The sequence below is a fragment of the Euleptes europaea genome, chromosome 1 (assembly GCF_029931775.1).
Source record: "Euleptes europaea isolate rEulEur1 chromosome 1, rEulEur1.hap1, whole genome shotgun sequence".
Taxonomy (NCBI): domain Eukaryota; kingdom Metazoa; phylum Chordata; class Lepidosauria; order Squamata; family Sphaerodactylidae; genus Euleptes; species Euleptes europaea.
The window spans coordinates 57,505,555-57,524,310 of NC_079312.1; the positions used below are offsets into that span (position 1 = coordinate 57,505,555).

General features: G+C 43.3%; 1 protein-coding gene across 1 annotated transcript in view; it reads right to left on the reverse strand.

The window, feature by feature from the left end:
* The window catches only part of MGLL (monoglyceride lipase), a 117,566-nt gene that overhangs the window by 9,991 nt on the left and 88,819 nt on the right, over nt 1-18,756 (reverse strand). The window contains exons 4-5 of the mRNA XM_056859347.1: nt 4,795-4,931; nt 762-872 (exon numbers count right to left, since the gene is read on the reverse strand). Of these exons, the coding sequence (XP_056715325.1) occupies nt 762-872; nt 4,795-4,931 (248 nt within the window). The remainder of the gene's footprint in view (nt 1-761; nt 873-4,794; nt 4,932-18,756) is intronic.

An 18,756-nucleotide genomic window follows, 5' to 3' on the forward strand; every position in this document is an offset into this window, starting at 1 on the left:
TATCCTAGATCACACTGCTTATTAGACGCATTGTCCCATTGATTGTGTTGATTTAGGTTATGTAATCCACCTTGAGTCTCAGTGAGAAAAGTGGATTGTAATTAACGTAAATAAATCAATAAATAATACAGAGGCCAACCTGTGTTTTAACTGTTCTTTGGAATTAGATTTGTTTTACTATGTTGTGAACCACCAAGAGCATGAATGCAGTAAGGCAGTATCTAAATATTTTAAATAAATTAGTTTACATCAACAATCACCCCTTCCCCACACTGTCTCTCTCTCACACACACCTGCATGTACTAAAACACTAATCTTGTCTGTCAGGCTGATGGAAACTTTGTCTTCAGACAGAATGATGAATTTAAGTCTCCCCCCATTTACAGTGACATTGTAAATGCAACAACATACCCAGAACTCTGGATGTGTTGGGAGGAAGAGTTGCAGAAAGGAAAGTGATGGCAGGGGAAGGAGTTAGATCATTCGCTGCTTTGTTCCCAATCACACTCTTAAGGAGCTTCTCCCTGAAGCAACTGCTGGGATTTTATTGCATGGGGCTGTATGTAAGCCTTCAGCATCTACCAATAGTTCTTTGGATATGACTTTAAATGAACAAGGGCCTTGCATCCATCCTATTTTTACTGCAAATGCACATACATTAGAAAGCACCGGTGGAAGAAGAGCTATGCCTAGAGGCTGTATAAAGGTGAGCTGTCATTTAGCTAAACAGCCTGACATTCATTTATTGCCTGGATTTTTACCTTGATCGGAGTTGCTACCTCTGGGTTCGCAACTACTAAAGGAGAAATTAATACCAAGCCTGAAAAGTCGTTTGGTCTTTCACACACGGTAAGGATAGTGATGGCTCCTCCCTGCAATGGAAACAAAAACAATTTTTTGAGTGATAACACTTAAAACTGCTAGGAGTATAGTACTGAAGAAAGAGTTTAAGTACTTTTATAGGCTGGTACAGTAACAATGTCTGTTCCAGGAATTCTGCCAATCTGCTCTGGTGCTGAGCTACCTTTCAGCTAAAGCTGTTTAATCTGAATTTCCTTCTGCACACAGAAAAAAAGTCAAATTTAGGTCAGGCTACTCTTGCACATACATTTGAATTCAACCATCAATAATGGCTTTTAGATCAGTCACTATAAGGTTGGTGGTCTCAGCTCTTAAATCACAGCCGTGTATCAAATGTGCAATTCACCGGCTGTTTTTAGGAGAGCAGCTTATAACTCTACTTTAGAAAAGGTACACCCAGTGCTGGTGTACCCCTTAGCATACGCAGATGCACAGTCAGGCAAAAGAAGTCATCATGTGAACCAGCTCACAGCTACTATGGGATCATTACACCAAGCCCAAGAAGCAAATGCATTTATATATCAAATTCAGCTTGACTACACAAAGTTGGAAGGCAAGAGATGAAAACAAAAAATGCAAGCCCCCCCCCCCCAACAACCAGTAAATGATTTATTCTCTGAAAAAAGAAACAAGTTCCAACAGGAAAGACTGTGATTATACAGAAAGGGAGGATGACAGTCATGTCTTTTAAGACACAACCTATGGGAGAACAAGGAGCATGATTAAAGGGCAACAAGATATACACAGGACCTCAAAAGATACCTAATGGATTAAGGAATGAAGTAGCTACAAAGAGGAGATATCAAATAAGATTGGTTAACCATGACAGCTGAGAAAAAACAAAAAGACAGTATCAGCTAGTTGGACGCTTCATTAAATGTCAGCTATCTGACCAAATTTAAACAGATTCTTTCAAATCTCCCCACCCCACCCCAAAGCAAACAGTAGCTTTGTTACAGCCACAGTGCTGTTCTTGAACTAGGGCTGGGTCGCTGGCCAGACACAGCCAAATATGACAGAATATTCGGAGAAGTCAAAAACGCCTGCGGGCAAATGGCACCCTGCTTTTTATTGCATCTTGAGGTCATCACAGACCCTTGTTCCCCCTGCCTTTAATCTCATCAAGACAGACAAGTTATAAATAAATAAATACCACGAAGGAATCAAGGGCATACATCACACACTATTCATATCAGGGCATGTACCCTCTGCCCTGTACCTCTCTCCAGAGAACCTCTGCATTACCTTTCCCAAATAATGCAAAATTAACACAATCTACAAATGAGCTGGTTAACCTGTTTTTTAGTTTTACCATTTCACATTGCAGGTGGGAGCTCGTGTGACTGACTGTTCCTCCATTCACAAACACTGCCATTCACACAGAGGTTCAAGATAAACTAGGCTAGAAACCTTCTCCTGATAACACTAGTTTTCTATGTGCAAAGAATTTTTGCGAGGAAAAGAATTTCAGCCCCACAAGCCCCTACCTTCAGCCTGAAATTGTGTATTCAAGAAACCAGGTGGCTTCATTTATCGCTTGTGAAACTAGGCCTAAACCACAGAGGCCTCACTTTTCCCACTGGCCATGAGCAGTAGCTACAAGCACCTTTGAACAAGGACTCAGGAGAAAGCACAAAACAAACACATACAAGCGGTGTGACAGAAATTGTCCTTGGGTCAATTTTTAGATGGTAAACTCTTCTGGACAGGGACCTGTTGTCTTGTACTCTGTAAAGCTCTATGCATGCTGACTGTGCTGTATAATTGACAATAATAATATAAGCTGGTCACCACAGTAGCAAAGGTTACACATGCCAGAAGTCCTGGTTACCACAGAGCCTGTTATATTTGTAGTGGGGAGTAGAGCCTCCATGTGATCTGGCATGGTGATCTTTAAGATTCTGGGAGGGACTGGGTGCTGGAATCTTCTAGAAGACAGTTGTATTTGTAATTAGTACAGTCCTCCCTGTTATAATAAATTAATGTTTTAAATACTTGTTTGGCAATATCTATCCAGTCAGGTAACTAAGATGTTTTGACTGAGCAGATGCCAACTTTAACTTGGACTGCTACTTAAATAGTTCCCTGTTTGTGTGTAGCTTAAAGCTAGGAGCTGGCAAGGCTCAGGCATCAGTAACCAGGAGTGCTTAAAAATGATCATGAACAATTAGTTGTCAGGGGAAATACTTGGTGAGCTTCCACAGTGTTGAAAAGCTACCATCATGTTTACATGTAGTGGCAGCAGAAGCAGGAGGAATGGACTTTACTTGGCTGAGGACTCAGAGCTCAGCTCATTGCTACAGAAAGTACTTTGAAGTGTGCGCTGAAGGCGCGCCAGCTGTTTCGAATCCAAATTATCAAAAGGGCATCACATCCTGAGTCCATTTTAGTTTAGGAATATTTGACAAATAAAAGTGATGTGCTTTCACGCAGTGTGCCATGGGACAGGGCGATGGCACATAGCATGGAAGTTTGCCAGAGGAAAGATGGAGGCAAAGTTTGGGTGGATGGAATCTCCATGGATACAACCTGATGACCTTATCCTATTGTGGAAAGGATGTACTAGGAAGACCCTAATCCAGCCTCACTGCAGATGCTGCAGCACCCGACTGGCTCTCCGACTGATTATCTAATGCAAAACATTGTGAGGTGAAAGAGAAGGTCAAGGAGAGGTGAGAAAAAGAGGTGAAAGAGAAGGGAAATTTGCTGCCATGGGTGCCTTACAGGCCATAGATCAGAATTCTGGGCTTGCTTGACAAGCCACTGGCCCCAAGGAGGACAAATAAAGTCAACCCTTAAGACTGGAAAGGCAGAGCAACAGGGACAAGGTCTCCCCGTACTGAATATGGCTATTGACAGGTTCTTTGGGGCTGCATTCATGCCTTGGTATAGTGTGCAGTGCCTTTGAAGTATCTGACTGATGCCAGCTATCTTAATATTTTCATCACTAATCCTACTTATCTCTTCTTTTCTGAAATTGAATTTGTAACCAGATTAAGCCTCAATCAGGGCTGTCCTTCCTCTGTGATAAACCCCCCCCCCAACTAAAATATGTCTTCACTGAAGTAGCACAAAGTTTGTATCAAGGAAAACATAATTCTGTGATATGAGTGGATCTGTCCAGCTAGTGCCAGTCAGAGTAGATAACGTTGACCCTGACAGGCCAACTGTGTGACTTGGTATAAGGAGGCTTTCATGTGTTCAGCAAGGATATTGAAAAGGATACAACAAAAAAAGCACATCAAAAGGTGTGCACTGGCTACCAATATATTTCTGGTCAAAACTCAGTGCATTGGTTGCGACCTGCAAATACCTAAATGGCTTGGAACTAGAATATTTGGAGGGGTGCTTTGCCCAATTTGGATTGGGAGTGTGGGGAAAAGGGGCATTAGCATTTTCCATATTGGCATTTTCCTGATTTGCAACAGCCTTGGAGAGCTGCTATTTGCCCAGCTGGGGAAATGTGAGTTTAGCCCAACGGTATATGCACGTTTCACCAACGGGCTCCCTGGCTCTGTTTCAGGTCTAGGAAACGGTACAGAAGGAAGGCTTAAGCCTCTTTCCCCACACACTGTGCTACTGAGCTGAGTTGGGCCCTTGCATGCCTGGGAATTGAGTTCCAAGCACAGAACATGCAGCGCACGCCTGATCAATAGGCTACAGGGAGCACCTGGGGAGGACCTGGGGAAATGTAATGTGTAATTATGCCCTTAGTTATTAGTTTTTGGAAGACATCCAGAGCCCCAGAGTTCCCCTCCCCAGTCATCTAAATGTCCCAATTTCACTCTGTATTTTGCCTCAGTAAGTTCTAATTGCTTTTAATATCCTTGTTAACTGCAAAAAGAGAGAGAGAGAGGAGGAGGAGGACAGGACAGAAAAGGCCCCAACAGGAGGCCAAGATTCCATCAAGTAGGGATGGTGCCATGTGCTTACCATGGAATGCCCTAGAAGGAACACAGGGAGGCCTGGGTGATCCTTCTTCATGAGGTCAATGTGCTGCAAGCTGTCTCTGACATACACATGGAAGTCTGACACAACCATACGGTCTCCTTCGCTCTGCCCGTGGCCAACTGTGGAGGGGAAAGGAAAAGCAGCCTGCTACATCAAAGACATTTAACACCCTTAAATGTAAAGATGCTCTAGGCGGGGTATATCTCAAATGCAATAGATAAAAATGATAAGATTTTCATATTTTACTTCATGTACATATAGCTCTTACATTTGAATCTGGTGTCACATAATTAACAGGACAGGGCCAGTGGAACAATGTCTATCTGGTTAATAGCAGCCCCTTCAAATATCTAAACACAAGACTGACCCACCTTGGCTGTGACTTAAAGATCGTTCCTGTGTGTGAAAATCTGCTTGAGCGTTTCTGCCCAAACAGGCAGCAGGTGTTGTATAATGTATACCTTGCTTCAGCCCCCCTGCCCCACTTAGTAGGAGACCCACAACTGGAAGCCGCCTGCCACAAATGCATCTCTTTTGTTGGACTGGGGTTTTGTGTCCATATTTCAGAGTAAGGGACTCATTAAATGATATCTGGAAAGATAATCTTTGCCAATTATCATTACTAAACAAATACTGTATCTATGCACAAATGAAGAAATTCCTTCATTTTCCAAAAATGACATGCAAATTATTGCCCTCAACACTCTGCTGCCAGTATCTAAAACATCCAGCTTGAAAGGAGGTGTGGATTCAACTGCAAAAGGTTAAAAAGGCAGTTCTGATTCAAAGGCAGCAGCTGTTTTGATCCAAAGCTGGATACAGGAATGGAGGAAATAGCTGACAGTTAAAGAAATGACAAAGAAAATCGTGCCAGCAATACACAGAAAGGAAATGTGGTAGCTGAAAAGGCTGGGAAGAAGGTGTGTCAGCTTTTACTGTAGATTTCAGTGTTACAATCTAATATGAGGAAGAGGGAGAGTTAGAATATTAATCATTGCATGAGATGTAAGACTTCATATAAAACTGAATTTCCAGAACCTCAGAGCTTGGCTTATAGCCACTAGCACTGCATGGATGTTACTTCTGGGAATCTCTTTATCCCATCTCCTTCCATAAAACTTAAACAATCAATTAAAAGTTAAACACCTCCTGACAACTGAGGAAACAGCACATTAAACATCAATGGGGGAAAAAGAGCCCTCACTTAGAAACCCATATTAAAAGAAAATCTAAGATGCATTTGCTTGGGTTGTTCTTCGGCCTCATCCCAAAGCCTTATAAAACTAGATGAAGGTGACATCCAGATGTCTCAACAATGTGCACCAATATGACTTGGTAGTTCAGAATCCTGGTTTGTGGGGAGTAAACAAACTCCAATTAACCTTTATGTCTGCATTTGTATGTCAAGGGGAAGTGGAGTTTGATTCAAAACAGTAATCCTAAATCCTGAGAACCAGCCTACTGAGTAGTTAGATCCCCAGGTTTGAGTCCCCATTCTGCCATGGAAGATTGTTGGGTGACCTTTTGCTAGTTATTCACTCTCAGCCTAAGCTATCTCACAGGGCTGTTGTTATGAGGACCAAATATAGGAGGGGAGAATGATGTTGTGAGGCGCTATTGTTAGTCCCCAGTGGGGACAAAAGTGTATAAATGTCTAGATAAGTAAATAAAATACAAATGATCTATGTGAGAAAGGAGGGAACAGGAAAAAGGTGCATGTGCAAGCATGGCAACAAACCATGTTCATGCACAAATGTTGGCTTGCTTGGAGCTTGTTGTGACATGTGGATGCAACCCTGAGGATACAAAGACGTGAACAGAAAAGAAAAACACTACCAGGAATGCCTGCAGTGTAGGGCAGGTGTTTTCCTCATGGCAGGGATGCTCCTTTATCTTTCCCAATACAAGTTAGTGGAAGGCATTCACTTCTATGGGAAGAATCAACTACAGAGTGTCATGCTGATGGGTACTTTCCTTTTATTTTGGGTTATTAGGCCACTAAAAATTATTAATACTAAAATGATGAAAGCCAGTCCTCCCTCCCCCCACCCCACTCCTGCTAAACCAGCCTTGGCAAACACTGTGCAATGCCTGAATAAGAACTGATTGCAGACTGCAGGAATAGGGCCTAATGCAATTAAAAATAGAAAAATAATTATTAGGTCCCCCCCTTCCTTCTCTATTTCCAGATAAGGATTGTTTACTTCACTGGGCTATTGAAATTCATAATTATCCCTTGAGGAACAGAGCTAGAACAGCAATAGGCACTGATGATAAACTGATCTGAATAGGTGGTCCAGTGTGCCATCTTATTGAGCCAAAATTACAGCTTCTTCACTGCCTCTCCCGTTTTTCAAAGGGAAAATTGCTGAATAGCTTAAGCTGGGAGGAGCGGGTGGGATTCAGAGAGATTTCTACCATCAGCCTGAGAAACATTTGGTGAAACATTCTTCATGCCATCTTTACAGGTTTTTTATCCAGATCTTTCTCGTGCATCCTGTACGTGCCTCCTCAATTCTGACACCTTTACTCTGGTGACACCTCACGCCTGAAACTGATTCCAAGATGGATTCAGCAGAACTCTGTCTGCTAGCACGAATACATGCTAATTAAGAGGGTTAACAATCAACAGATTTGCAAGAGGAAAAGGGGAGGGGGAGGGGAAGCCAAGTGCAATTTTTAATAAATTTAAAAACAGCAGAGCCACATTCATTTCATTGCATCATCCCACTCAAGGCTGAGGTTTTGCTGAGGATTTCTCAGCTTGCAGCAGTGGTGGCTCCTGAGGGTCTCATGCTGGCCCGCCGTGGGGGGGGGGACGACACCCCTAGGCCATCAGTCCACCAGGACTTTCCCCAGTGGCCTTAATGGCTGGTCCTCCTCATCTGAACTGTAAAGCAGGGGCACTTTCACGGGGTAATTAACTCGGAGTCCAGTAACTTCTGCAAGATGTGGTATGGCTGGTCAATCACTGTAACTGTTTTTTATATGACAAGGCTGCCCTGCCATCAGGTCCCCATGAATTCCTGTTGCTCCCCCCTCCCCCCCCACAACAGCAATAGTGTTTTGTAGCCTGCCCTCCACCCTCACAAGTCCATTTTGAATAACGTGAGTGGGAAGCTTATGGTTCTTGCCAGCAGCAACTCTTGTTTTCTCAAATCTTCAATTAAACACCGTACAATTGATTGCGACAGGGGCATGGCTGGACTTCAACAAGCCAAAGGACAGCAAAATTCAGCACCTGAAATGATCTCCCAGGAAAAGGAAGCTGCAATTAACAGCTCTTTATTCTGACACAGGCCTTACAGCATTATGCCGAATAAGGGGCTCCGAGTGCCTGCTTTGTAAGTAGTAATTTCAAATATAAATTCAGTATCTTTAAGTTCAAAGTGGGCCATTACAATAACACTCTCCAACATCTGGGAATGTAAAGACTGTGGAGTTTCATCCACTTTCCTAGGATTACAGGGACCCACAGCCCTGCTTTTCTGTTCCTTTGAGACTGTTCTCAGAGACAGAAATAATTACTGGAGTCCATTCCTCCCCGAGTTTAATTACATAAACCAGATGATGATCCTTCTACTGCTATACTTGCCAGATTATTCCACACCCTCCCAGTTACAGAAGCCTCAATTTCAACCCTCAATCCTTCTCTTCCTCTTTGGTCTCTAGCATGCACTGACTGTTGCCATTCTCAAGAAACCAAAAGGCTACCTCTTCGTCCATCTCTGTTGGGCTGCCCTTGAAAACAACCCAGAAACTGCCCCTGGTCCAGAATGTGGCAGCCCAATTACTGTAAGGGCTGAGGCAATGGGAACATATGTTGCCTATCTTGAAACACCTACAATGGCTGCCAGTTTATTTCAGAGTTTAATGCAAGGTGCTGGTTATGACCTTTAAAGCCCTTCATGGCTGAAGGACTAAAATAGTATGTTTGCATTTAGTGTGTTTTATTTATTGTATTCTATTCAATTTGTACCCCGCCCTCCCCTGGCTGAGCCGGGATCAGTGCAGCTTCCAACATACTACAATCCATAATACAGTCAATAATAGTAAAATCACTTTTAGTTAATATAAAATCAGTTAAAAATTCTGGAATTTTGTTCCTTCTTCACCATAAAAATATGGCGCCCCCAATGTTGTCCAATGTCGATCGCAGAAGGGACCAAGATGGGAGACCCAAAAATGAGCGACCGGGGCCATATTTATTTGTTTGTGGGTCCAAAAGGGGGGAAAAACAAAAGGAAAGGGAAAAAGAGGACCCTGCTTAAGGACCTGCTTACAGAATCAGATATCCTAGGATGGCCGCATCCAAGCTACAGACAACTGAATTAACTGTGGTGGTTTCCATAGGGGAACAGGCTTGTGTGGTTTTCCCATTACTGGTGCAGCTGCCAATACAGCACAACAGGGCTTCCCTGTGGCAGTTTTCCTTGCAGTTTCCCTGCCCTCTGTCCCCCAGCAATAGCTAGCCTCCCTCACCTGGGCCAAAGGGACTTTTTCAATGTAAAAACATTGTCAGTTTCATATTGTTATATGTGTACTGTTATAATGATAAGCATAGGAAAATAAACTGCCAAACAAAGGATGATAAAATATGTTATTGTGTCTTTAACGTTGTAAATCCATCAAAGGTACATGCACCAACTCCTCTAGAAGAGTTACAAAAATAACACGTCTCCCACAAATGTGAAACTTATAAAAATATACAAATTGTGTAGACCATGCAAACACATTATTTTGTATGTACAATGCAAATATGCAAATTCATATAATTTGTATATTTGTGTAAGTTTCACATTTGTGGGAGACTTGTTATTTATGTAACTCTCCTAGAGGAGTTGGTGCATGTACCTTTGATGGATTTACATTGTTAAAGACACAATAACATATTTTATCACCCTTTGTTTGGCAGTTTTTTCCCCATGCCCATTAAACAGTTGGCTGGTGCCACTTTGTTTTTTTCATTTGTTGCTGTGTAACCCTTTTTCTGTTTGATAATGATAAATATAGCAGGTTCTGTGGATCCCTGGTTTTCATTTTTTTAAATGCAAGTATGTAGTCCCTTCTGTTGCAGAAACATGCCTTTCCTCTTACATTGTGGAAAGGGCTAGAGACCTGCTTTTAAAAAAAAAAAAATGAAAGCAGGGAATTCTCAGAGCCTGTTGATCTTATTGTTATCATGGTATATTGATGTAATATATGAAATAGATGATTTTTTTAAAAAGCTGTGGTAGTGGTCGGAAGAAATGGCTGCCATGGGCAAAGAGTCATGGAAAATAATGTTTGTTATGTGCGCCGAACAGAGCCCCATGGTTCAGAGTGGTAAGCTGCAGTACTGCAATCAAAGCTCTGCTCTTGACCTGAGTTCGATCCCAATGGAAGCTGAAAGTTGGGGAGGGGCCATGGCTCAGTGGTAGAGCATCTGCTTGGCATGCAGAAGGTCCCAGGTTCAACCCCTGGCATCTCCAGTTAAAGGGACCAGGCAAGTAGGTGATGTGAAAGACCTCTGCCTGAGACCCTGGAGAGCTGCTGCCGGTCTGAGTAGACAATATTGACTTTGATGGACCAAGGGTCTGATTCAGTATAATCAACAAATCATTTTTCCCCTCAGCCCTTCTCCATCTGTAAAGCTGGGGTTGCAGTGACCCAACTTGCAGAACAGTGATGAGGATGAAAGTAACAAGAAAATGCTACTTGGCTGTAACTTCTTCAGGGCAGCACAGCCTAGGAGTCTGAAAGAATGATGTTAATAATAATCCTGCTCCTTTCTTGCCAGGACAGCAAGCATTTTCAGTCTACCTCCACTACCCAAATTTTATGCAAACCCAAGCAGGCCTCTTCAGAAAGCAGCTATGTGGGTTCAAGAAAGCCATTTTTCCATACACAGGGCTTAAACTGAATTAACGATCATGAAAGCTTATAGCTTGGGGACATGATTTCAATGTTTGGGCTTGACCCCTGAATGCAGGAAGTCATAATAAAGCACAGCGCATGCAGAGTGCCTTTCTCCAGTTTGGTGACCCCATTCAGTCCATCTCACTTACACACATACACAAAGATTAGAGGGAGGGTCTTCACAGACAGAAGCTATGGTTTATAGACAGTCTGAGACCCAACACCAGCCATCTGAGAAATTAAATCCAATAATTTTTTCTTCCACCTCCACAGAAGGTTGCCAGGTCTCTCCTGACACCTGGTGGGAGCTTCCAAAGGGGCGGGGTTGGGGACAGTGATCTGCGCACCCAGCGCGATGATGTCATTTCCAGGTTCTGGCATCGTGATGGGGGATGCTCTAGCACTCTCCCCCAAAGTGTTAGAGTGTGTCACCCAGCACAATGCTGGGACCCGGAAGAGATGCAGTAGCTTTAATAGGTAGCTCTTATCATCAACTCAGGGGGGCGGGACCTGTCATTTTTTGCAAGAGTGTGTGTGTGTGTGTGTGTGCACACGCGTTGGTGTGACTGTGAGGGGGCGGGGCAACGTGTGTGTGCGGGGGGATGGTGGTTCCAGCTGCTGCCAGGCAGGGTGTGTGTGTGTGTGTGATTCCCAGTGTATTTTTTTTAGCATGCACTTTATCCTCCAGCCTGCGGGGGGTTCAAGAGCATGTGGTTAGGTTGCCAGAATCCAAGGGCTGGAGATTACCCAAAACATGTTAGAAGCTTACAGAGCTCTAGAGACATAGAAGAAAGCAGGCAGGCAGGCAGGTTGTAAGCAGAGGCCAGCCTATTCTTCCCCCACTCTTTTGGAGAGTCAGAGCCAAGGTCCTGAGCAGATTTTTGCACAGTCTGCTGTGGACAGAAAAACTCCCTTCCTCCCCTTTTAGACTACACAGCAAACAAAAAAAAACCTCTGCTTTGAAAATGGCATTTTCCTCTCAAGAGGAGCCGAGGGGAGTGCATGGAAAAAGCACGAGGGCTGTCCTCTGCCTCCCTTCATTCCAGCCCTACGCATAGTTAAGAGAATTTTGTAAGACTGTCTGAGAGAGAGAGAGAGAGAGAGAGAGAGAGAGAGAGAGAGAGAGAGAGCGCACATGGGCTTGGGGAGAAGGAGCACCGCCCTTAGTGCCCTCACCATGGCAACACGGCACAGCCCTAGGCAGACACGACGGGTCTGCGTGTGCCCACAGAGAGGGCTTGGTGTGCCAGCTGCGGAACGTGTGCCATAGGTTCGCCGACACGGCTCTAAGATTTGCAAATAAATCTATGGTTTTACCAGAGTTGTGCAAATCCTAGATTGTTTCATGATGTCACTGCCAGTTTTCACCAGTTGTGACCTCAGCACCACCAGTCCCCACCCCCTAAATGTTTCCAGGGGGGTTGCCACCTACAGCTTAGCAACCCTACTTGTAATATCCAGCAACAACTACAAAACCAGGCAAGTGACAGTAACTCCAGGAGGAAAGACAGATCTGAAAGTTAACAGATTGTATTTTTAGTAACATGATTTCACCTCCTTCCACTTTTTAATCATTCCTTTCTAGCCTTCATTTTGCTAACTTTGCAGAAGAATATTCTTTAAAAACAAACAAACAAACAATTTTCTTCCAAATGAACTTAAAAAATGGGTAGTGACTGTGTTTCCTCATCTAAGTGCCTGGTCTCTGGGTAAATAAGGAAGGAGAGGTCCTCTGTTTTAATGTTTCAATAGTAACAAAGGCAATAGTGAAACTGAGGACCTTTACTTGCAACCTTTCCTTTTTATGCTTCTCTTATGATTACTTTCTGGGAAGAAGGAAGACATCTAGTTTTTGCATCTAATTCAGGGACCCTCAACCTTTTTGTGCCGGTGGATGCCTTTCGAATTCTGTCACAGGATGGGGGGGGGGGGGGCAACTACATCTTGTTGCAGCAAATCTCACAAGTTAAATATGTCATATGAAGATTCGTCTGCACTGGGGTCACCCACATTTGGGAACCTCACCTATAATCACAGGAAGCTTAGTGTGATTATACAAGTGGTGGAAAAATCTAAAAAATTAAAGTGAATTTAATTCAGAATTCCATTTATACCTTACATTATCTAAAACAGGGATCTCCCAACCTTTTTGAGCCTGTGGGCAGATTCTGAAATATAAGTGGTGAGCACCACCACAAAATAGGGCTGTTACAGGAGGTGGAGCCAACCATAAAATAGCTGCCACAGGAGGAGAAGCCAACCACAAAATGTCAGGGCGTGAGGTTATGCATCATTCTAATAGTAAGTTTTTAATCTTTCAGGCAGAAGCTCTTTTTAACAGGGTGACTTTTTAAATGAACATACTGCTTAATAATTTCTCTTGCACACACACAGTAATGCAGTGAGCTTGTGCTGTGATAGCAGCTGATGCTGAAGCAACTTTTAAAATATCTGCACAGCCAATCAGATCTCCATGAGAGCCAGCGTGGTGTAGAGGTTAAGAGCAGTGGTTTGGAGTGGTGGACTCTAATCTGGAGAACCTCTTAATCATTTTGGTTGCCCTTGTCTGTACTTTTTCCAGCTTTGATGGAAAGGTCTATCAAGGTTTGTAAAATACATCCATCAACAGTTGTTAGCCATGATACCTAAATAGAACCTCTGGGTTCAAAGACAGTGTACCTCAAAATACCAAGTGCTGGGGGAAAGCCACAGGGAGCCCATTCTCTTTATGCTTGTGTGCTTCCTACAAACACCTGATTAGCCAATGTTGAAAACAGAATGCGGGACTAAAAATGTATTTGGTCCAGTCCAGCAGGACTTTCTTTTTCCCCTGTATTGTTTGATGAATATCCACAGTACAAAGTCTAGAAGTAGATTACCTGCTGAAACTTAAAAAAACACACCAAACTCAAGGTCACCGAAGAGTGCATTTCATCATTAGACAGCCAGTGTAGTACAGTGGTTAAGAGTATCCGACTAGTATCTGGGAGACTCAGATTCGAATCCCCACTCCACCAAGGAAGCTCGCTGGGTGACCTTGGCCTAGTCACACACTCTCAGGCTAACCTACCTCACAGAGTTGTTATGAGAATAAAATGGAGGAGAGGAGAATGATGTAAGCCCCATTTGGGAGAAAGGTGGGGTATAAATGAAGTAAATAAAACAAATGAAGTAAATAAAGAGTAGTGGCTAACAGTGCTTCACTTGTCGCATCTCTATACAATTTTCTTTTCTTTTTTTTTAAGTATTTGCCAATTCACAGATATATGGAGAACAGAGGCTCAGTGAATGCAATGACCAGACTGGACCTGGAAAAAGGACCCCCACTGCTGTATATCCAGCATCCAGCCTTCCTGCTCTCCATTTTTCCTTTGTTTGTACAGATGTTTACTTCAAGTTTAAACAAATCAGTGAGATGCAGATGTACAATATGACTTCTCTTTCCCAGATGGCCTGGGAGCCACGCAAAATATTTGGATAATGAGTCGTTTGGATAAACAGGGGTGCAATTTCCTCAGGATTACATTGACATTGGGCTATACGGAGGACATACACAATGACTGTGGATTAATGAAAACCTTGGTATAGCTGAAGTTCACAAGGGGAGGGGGCTTGGAAGTTTAGCAACTGGCTTCAGATGAATCACACTCATTTGAAAAGACGTTGGAAAACAGAATAAAAAAACACAGACACACAATGACTTTTTATGACCTGAGTGAAGCTTGCCTATAAAAAAACTGATTAACAGAATACATTCATGAAGCACACGATTCAGCTAACTTAACCTGTATCAGTAACAAAGGGAACGCTAACTTAAGAGGACAGAAAACACATTGCAAGACAAGCTACTTCAATCTGGGAATTCTCTTTTAATACCAAACACAAGACAAAGTTGTAATGTCCCGGTGAGTGTGTCAGACCGGGAAAGAAAAGATGACTCTCATGGGATGACCTTGGACCAGCCACTGAGGGTTGTTGCAATGATTAAAGTAAGAATAACCAGGCATCTTGTCCTGACTTCCTTGAAGAAAGAGTGGGCTAAAGTTGTAACAGAAGTAAAAAAACAACAACAACCCTCAGTTCTCCGTGCTGTATTTTCAGCAAAGATTTTATTATTTCTGTGCTGCTTTTCCACTTTAACAGTCACTCAAACAAAGTACAAAAACAAAATTCACCTATCAAAATAATATCTAGGTTCAGAGCCACTCACTCCTTGATCAAGGGGAAACTGGCCATTTAACCTACAGAGAAACTTCCCAGTGGGCTTCTGCCCTAGAGGTTAGGGTCACCAACCTCCAGGTACTAGCTGAAGATCTCCTGCTATTACAACTGATCTCCAGCCGATAGAGGTAATTCACCTGGAGAAAATGGCTGCTTTGGCAGTTGGACTCTATGGCATTGAAGTCCCTCCCCTCATCCCGCCTTCCTCGGGCTCCACCCCAAAAACCTCCCACCGGTGGCGAAGAGGGGCCTGGCAACCCTACTAGAGGGCCACTGGATGCCAGATGTAAGAAGAGCCAAGCCCAGCAACCCCACCAGTGCTTCAGCAGCCACTTGGTTCAGTTTTCGATGCTTCACCTTATCAATTGCTTCCTCACATATATGCACCAATTTCTTTTTATTTCTTTTTACTTATTTCATTTATACCCTGCCTCTCTCTCCAATGGGGCTCCAAAGCAGCTTACATCGTTCTCCCTCTCCTCCACTTTATCCTCACTACAACAGCCCTGTGAGGTAGGTTAGGCCGAGAGTGTGTGACGGGCTCAGGGTTACCCAGCAAGCTTCCATGGCAGACTAAGGATTTAAATCTGGGTCTGCCGCATCCTAGTTCAAAATTATACCACGTTGGCTCTCAATTTGTGGAAGGAAGCAGTGGGTGGAGCTAACGCCCACGGTTGGTGCTACGGAACTCAACGATCCTTCCAGTGCTGGCTGGTAGCGTTTCAGGGCCCACTCAGCTTGGCTTGCTCTAGGGTTGTTTCCACTTGGCAGTTCATTCCTGGCTCTGATGCTGGGAACTAAGCTCTGATCCTGTCCTGGGAGCTGTGTCCACAACTGAGCAAAAGACATTGTGATTTTGCACTCTCACAACCTTGCATACTCAGAGAGGTCAGAGTAGGCTCATCGTCTTAATGCAATTGTTTGGGGAAAGCTATCACAATTTAGGGGTTTAACGTTATTTCAGAGTCCAGTAGGCCAGGTCTGTTGTTCCATACCACTTTAGCTGTTGAGGTTTAAGTCTGCAGCAGTTTCAGTGGTGGATGGTTAGAAGCTTCTTGTGTGTATGGGAACACTCCATGTGTATTGCTGTTTATGCATTCGTTAGTGCATCCTACACTGCAATTCTCACACAGGCCCTTATGCACGGGTTGTTCCTGTGGCGATCACCCTCCCACCGACTACTTCAGGGCTTCAGTTTCATTCTGCATGTCTTTCCCGACCTTTAGAAGTCACTTAACTCTCTTCCCGTGTTTTCTGGATGCTGCCAGAAACAGCATCCAGAAAACACGGAGGAAACGCAAGGAGAGAGGGAGTGACTTTTAAAGGTCGAAAAAGATGTGCACAATAAAAATGAAGCCCTAAAATAGTTGGTGGGGGGGGGGTGATCGCCATGAAAACAACCCATGCATAAAAGGCCACAAGCATTTTAACCAAATCCGGTCCCAGGACAGTCCAAATGGCTAGTTGAAAGAAACACAAAAGCAGAGTAGGCTGCACAGTATGCATAGCTGGCTTTCAACTTTGAGCATGGGAATGACCCAGGGGTCAAGAGAAAGTGCGTTCTTCCCACTCCTTCCTCTGTGCACTACAAAATCAACCAGCAGTGCAGGAAGGCATAGTCTGAATGCATTCTAACCACCCCCACCCAAACTGAAGGGCCTCTTGTTAGCAGCTACAGGACAAAGCCAGTCCATGATAACTTTAAATTGTGCCGATCCACGGCAAAGTAGCCATAAGGATCCACTCACGTGCACTGCATTCAATCTAGATCACTGGTTCCCAACCAGGGGTCCATGGACCCCCAAGGGTCCGCGAGAACTAAATTAAGGTCCGCATAACAAAGTTATAAACCCGTAATAAATTAATATTTTCAATTAAAAGTTCTCTATTATAAAAAATATATATTCAAATATTATTCTAAGTTTAATGTTTAACTAACAGTTATGATTAAAGTTTATTTTCAAATTCTCTGAATTTTTATTTTGAACTTTGGGGTCCCTGCACCGAACAAAAAAGTCCTAGTGGTCCCTGGTCAAAAAAAGGTTGGGAACCACTGATCTAGATTTAGCTTTCAGCACACCTTTTCTATCCCCCATTAAGGTCAGTGCGCCAATACTGTATCATGCGCGTATTGACGGTAACCACCATACTATGGCCAACCACAGGGCACAGAGGCCGAGGTCTTCCCATGGCTGAGCTTCTCCCCTCCTCCAGCTTGTTACCTATAAAGAACTATGTAATCCAGCTCTTCTATTTTCTTCAAAGGGATCCATCAGTGATACTTTTTATATTACAGATGTCTCTTTGACAGAGACAACGCTCTTTTTTGTTTCCTGCATGATCAACTTCCATTTCTTTTCAGCATTCACTAGATTACTTCTCTTCTCCCACCTCACACAAAACAGTACAACACATTGAGAAGGCTCTCCTCCCACCAAGCATACATTTTAGGAGAGTGAAGATATTTTTAGACTAGTGCCTGCACAACACTTACATTATTGTTTTGTTGTCTTGGTAAGGGGGAACAAAGAGTAATTGGAAAGAGGCAATTTTCTAGGCTAAAATTATTTCTGCCATTGCTGTGGAGCAGAAAATCTCTCATCTAGTAAATCCATTGCAAGCCCCCCGCCCCGGGCTCTATGATAAACAGAATGATCCAGAGTGTCAGAAGGGACATTAATTCCCATCCATTAGAACATCTCCAGTTAAAAACAAAACACCTGTCCATTCTTACTTGTGTCAATGCTATGGGTCAAATTAAGTCTTGGGGTAATCAACCGTAACTCTACATAATCTTCTTAAATTGTCTTTATACACTTTATACACTAATGGTTCCTAAAAAATGTTGAAAGCAAACAGGCCAAGGAATAAATAGGTCCTTTGGCAAGGATCAGCTGCAAACAGCAACATCGACATTGAAGTGAAAAACCAACTTCTTGAGGGACCAGAATCAGGGGAGCTAGTCAGGAAGTACGCAAGACAGCATAAAAGCAACTGATGTGCTCAATGGACGGTTCTGGTGGAACATTTCTGCATTCACAGGACAGCTTTTAGAATGAAAACTTTTTGTTGAAATATGCCATCCACAAAGCTTATTTCAAAAGTGATCTATTGAGCTGAAACTAAATTCCCAAGTCTTTCCTCAAACATGCTGCACGGATGACCTCACCAGCTAAAAATATATTCTAGATGTTTTTGACATCAACTATCAATACCGCAATGGCAGTACACGTTTGTTTGCATGTAGAAGACCACAGGTTCAATTTGCAACGTCTCCAGTTAAAAGGACTTCAGGCAGCCAGTATAGGAAAGATCTCAACTTGAGATCCTGCTGCTGCTAGTCAGAATAGACAGTACTGGGCTAACTGGACCAAATGATCTGACTCAGTATATGGCCATCCGTTATGTTCAATAGCAATATTTGTACAAGTCATGGAGCCCTTCAATATTTTTTTCCTTAATGAACAACTGGCATGGATAGTTCAACCTTCCTCCAAGGAGCCCCATCCCAGTTTAAAGAACCTTTCTTGAACTTTATTGGATCTTCCACTCCTTAAGTTGCAAGACATTTTTCAACTTTGCTCAGTGGAGTAGTAGGGAAGGATCCACCCCATTACCTACCCATAACTCAACCAATAATAGGCAACATGACAAGGGGGGAAATCCCTCCCAGGAAGAATTATGACTTGTTAGCACAGAGATCAGAAGATAATATACTCCGAGTCTGTGAGGTAGGTGCAGAATGGAAGCTACACAACCTGGCAGGAGGACACAGACCAGGACATAAATGAAGTACTGCATCAAAGGACCTAAGCAATGTTCAGG